General features: G+C 51.0%; 1 protein-coding gene across 1 annotated transcript in view; it reads left to right on the forward strand.

Annotated features, from left to right (window-relative positions):
* LOC104986915 (keratin-associated protein 5-6) overlaps positions 1-346 on the forward strand; it is a 732-nt gene extending 386 nt beyond the window's left edge. Inside the window, exon 2 of the mRNA XM_010837634.1 lies at positions 70-346. Within this exon, the coding sequence (XP_010835936.1) occupies positions 70-346 (277 nt within the window). The remainder of the gene's footprint in view (positions 1-69) is intronic.
* Positions 347-3,887: the final 3,541 nt, after the last annotated feature.

Consider the following 3,887-nt stretch of genomic DNA (forward strand, 5'->3'; position numbering starts at 1 on the left):
CTGCTCCCAGTCCAGCTGCTGCAAACCCTGCTGCTCCCAGTCCAGCTGCTGCAAACCCTGCTGCTCCCAGTCCAGCTGCTGTGTGCCCGCCTGCTGCTGCAAGCCCGTGTGCTGCTGTGTGCCAGCCTGCTCCTGCTCCAGCTGTGGCAAAGGGAGCTGCGGCTCCTGTGGGGGCTCCAAGGGGGGCTGTGGCTCGTGTGGGGGCTCCAAGGGGGGCTGTGGCTCGTGTGGCTGCTCCCAGTCCAGTTGCTGTGTCCCCGTCTGCTGCTCCCAGTCCAGCTGCTGCAAACCCTGCTGCTCCCAGTCCAGCTGTTGTGTCCCCATTTGCTGTCAGTGCAAGATCTGAGGCTCTGCCCCAAGACCTTGGGTTCCTCATGTTTGGAATCTTATATTCTTACGGTTTTCCTGCATCAGCTCCCTTCCACACATCCTCCCTGATTTACCCACAGCCTCCCCTCCTCCTCGCTCACGTACACATCTCCCTCCAGGCTCAGCACTGGGGCCTGTGTTTACCCTACTCTCCAGGGAGATGTGTATTTCTGGTCACAGGAGACACATCTCCTTAGAATCAGGTGGCCCTTCTGAGTCATGTGTGGGTCACCTTCTGCTCTTCCTGGGCCAGCTGGGACCCTGCAAGGCCAGGTCCACGTTCTGAGTGATGGCTAAGGACCCTCCTTCCCTGTGCCCTCTGCTCCCTACGAGAGCTTCCTTCCTTCCTTCCTTCCTTCCTTCCTGCTGCCTCCAGCTCCCTCTGTTTATAAAGATAACAACTGAATCCCCTCTAATAAACATCTCTGATGCCAACTGTGACTGTCTTCCTTTCACCCTGTTTCTTGGGTGGTGACGATTAGCGACTTCTCTGTAAATGTGCTCTGGGATCCGAGAATCACACTGGGAGGTCCAGGCTGGAACGCCCACGTGTTCACAGACCATGCACCAGTTTCTGTCTTCCCAGCAGCCCCCAAATAGCCTCACCCTCTCTGCCTCCAGGACAAGAGGGCTCAGCCCTGGGGGAGAGGCAGTGGGGGCTCCACCCAGGAGGTTCTGATGGGCAGCCGGTCCTGGGCATGGTAGGTGTACCCAGTTGGGTAAAAGATGCCCACCGTCCCACGTCCTTCTCCTCCCAGGCCCCGGGACAGGGATGCCGGTCCTCAGGAAGACCACAGAGCCCGCCACGGCGGGGAGAGGAGGCGTAAACCAGCAGGACCTCCTGACCAGCAAGCCACATTCCACCTTTTATAAATTACTGAATGAAAAATCCTTCAAATTCTACAGTGCTTTACAATTTTCAAAAGTCTGACACACAGATCAATGAAACAGGGTAGAGAGCCCAGAAATAAACCCATGCTGCTGCTTTTTAGGCGCTCAGTCATGTCCGACTCTGTGACCCCATGGACTGTAGCCCACCAGGCTCTTCTCTCCATGAAATTCTCTAGGTAGGCAAGAGTACTGCAGTGCGTTGCCATGCCCTCCTCCAGGGGATCTTCCAACCCAGGGATCGAACCCAGGTCTCCCGCATTTCAGGCACATTCTTTACCAGTGAGCCACCAGGGAAGCCCCATGAACCAATGCACATATAGTCAGTTAATCTATGACAAGGGGGGCAAGAACATACAGTGGAGAAAAGACAGTCTCTTCAATAAGTGCTGCTGGAAAAACTGGACAGCTACCAGTATAAGAATGAAATTAGAACATGCTTTAACATCATATACAAAAATAAACTCCAAGTGGATTAAAGACCTAAATATAAGAGCAGATACTATAAAACCCTTAAAGGAAAGCACAGTCAGAACACTCTGACATTAATCACAGCAATATTTTTTGGATCTGTCTCTTACAGTAAAGGCAATAAGAGCAAAAATAAACAGATGGGACCTAATTCAACTTAAAGGCTCTTGCACCTCAAAGGCAACCGTCAACAAAATGAAAAGACAACCTACTAAATGCGAGAAAATATTTGCAAATGATACAGCAGATAAGGAGTTAACATCTAAGACATATAACCAGGTCACACAACTCAACATCAAAAGGAAAAACAACCCAATTTTTAAAAAGGGCATTAGAACTGAGTAGATAGTTTTGCAAAGAGGAAATGCAGATGGGCAACCGGCATGTGCAAAGATGCTCACCATTAATAATGATCAGGGAGACAAAAGTCAAAACCACAGCGAGACATCACCTCACACAGGTCAGCATGGCCATCACCAAAGAGCAAACAGGTAACAAAAGTTGGTGAGGAAGTGGAGACAAAGGAACCCTTGCACACTGCTGGTGGGAATGCAAATTGCTGCAGCTACCGTGGAAAACAGTACAGAGGTTTCTCAAAAACCCAAACTGGAACTGCCCTACAACCTAGCACTTCCACGCCTGAGCCTGCGTCTGAAAGAAACAAGACACTAATTTGAAAACATACATGCATCCCAGTGTCCACAGCAGCACTATTTACAACAGCCATAAGTAGTGCGGAGACAACATCAGCGTCCACGAGTGTCCAACACTCAAAAATCAGGGTTTCCAATGCATAGTTTCTTCTGGGCTCCTCTTCTGTCCCTTCGTCTATTTGTCTGTTTCGGTGCTGGCAGCAAACTTGTAGCATCTGAGAGTTGAAGAACACCTTAATATCTGCCAGGGGGCTCCCTCTTGCCCATTATTCATAACTGCATCAGTTATTCACCAACTTTACACAGAAGTTTTAGATCTATGCAGAAATTTTGAAATTAAATTCTTCTGGGACTTCTATTGGAACTGAACGGAATATGGAGCATAATATGGGGAAATTAACATTTTATAATGTTAATTCTTTCCACCCCAAAACATAGTATCAGTTCAGTTCAGTCGCTCAGTCGTGTCCAACTCTTTGCCACCCCATGGACTGCAGCACGCCAGGCCTCCTGTCCATCACCAACTCCCAGAGCTTGCTCAGACTCCTGTCCATCGAGTCGGGATGCCATGCAAACAGAGTGTACTCCTCCATTTTTCAGTTCCTCTAAGTTCTTTTAAAAAACATAAATAAATAAAAGAGGGATTGCCCTGGTGGTCCAACGACGAAGATTCCGAGCAGATTTTTACACTTTGCCCTTAGGGGTCTCAGGCATTCTTTACAGATTAATCCTTAGATTCCTAAGGTTTTGTTGGTATTTTAAATAATGGCTTGCTCTCCATTGGATTCTCTAAATATTTATGGTGAAAAGGAATGCTCTGTTCTTGTTGGTTGAGCTGGAAACCTTGAAAACATGAACTTGGCTTTGCTACCTGCTGGTTCTTTGAGGCTGTGATTTAAATCATCACGTTCTTTACAAGAGGGTAAGGACTTCCCTCCTCCCGTCCTCCGCTGACGGCAGGGCTGGGCTCGCGACCAGGCTTCCGCAGAGGGTCTGAAGTTGCTCGGAGGGTTGTGTTTACCGCAAGCTTCCAGTGGACGGGAACGCAGCCACCCCATGCACTCGCCTCTGATCTCTCCAGCCCCCACGGCGACCAGAAACGCCTCGAGGACCCGGACTCTGGTCACCAAGCCCTGATCCAGGCCCTGCAGGTGTATCCTCATCTCTGAAGAATCCACCGCTGGACCGCAGTCTCCAACAGCTCGATTTGTGCGACTGCTCTGAGCGACAGCGCCTTCAAAATCTCTGGCAACCAGGCAATCGGCCTCCTCTTGGGGCCGGAGGGTCCCCCGGCCACTGCAGGGGACCGACTTGGACACCCCGGATCTCCCGCTCCGGCTCAGCCCTCCACGGCCCCCTGGGAGTCCCCTGCCCCCTACAATGGGGGAGGGCAGGGCAAGTAGGAAAAGCGGAGGACGGTGCCCGCCCCACCGGGCGCGTCCTTCTCCTCCCGGCCGCCAGAGGGAGCAGTTTGAGGAGGAGACATTCTCCAAGGTCAGAGGCAAG

This window comes from Bison bison, unplaced genomic scaffold (genome assembly GCF_000754665.1).
Source record: "Bison bison bison isolate TAMUID 2011002044 unplaced genomic scaffold, Bison_UMD1.0 scf7180017864080, whole genome shotgun sequence".
NCBI lineage: Eukaryota > Metazoa > Chordata > Mammalia > Artiodactyla > Bovidae > Bison > Bison bison.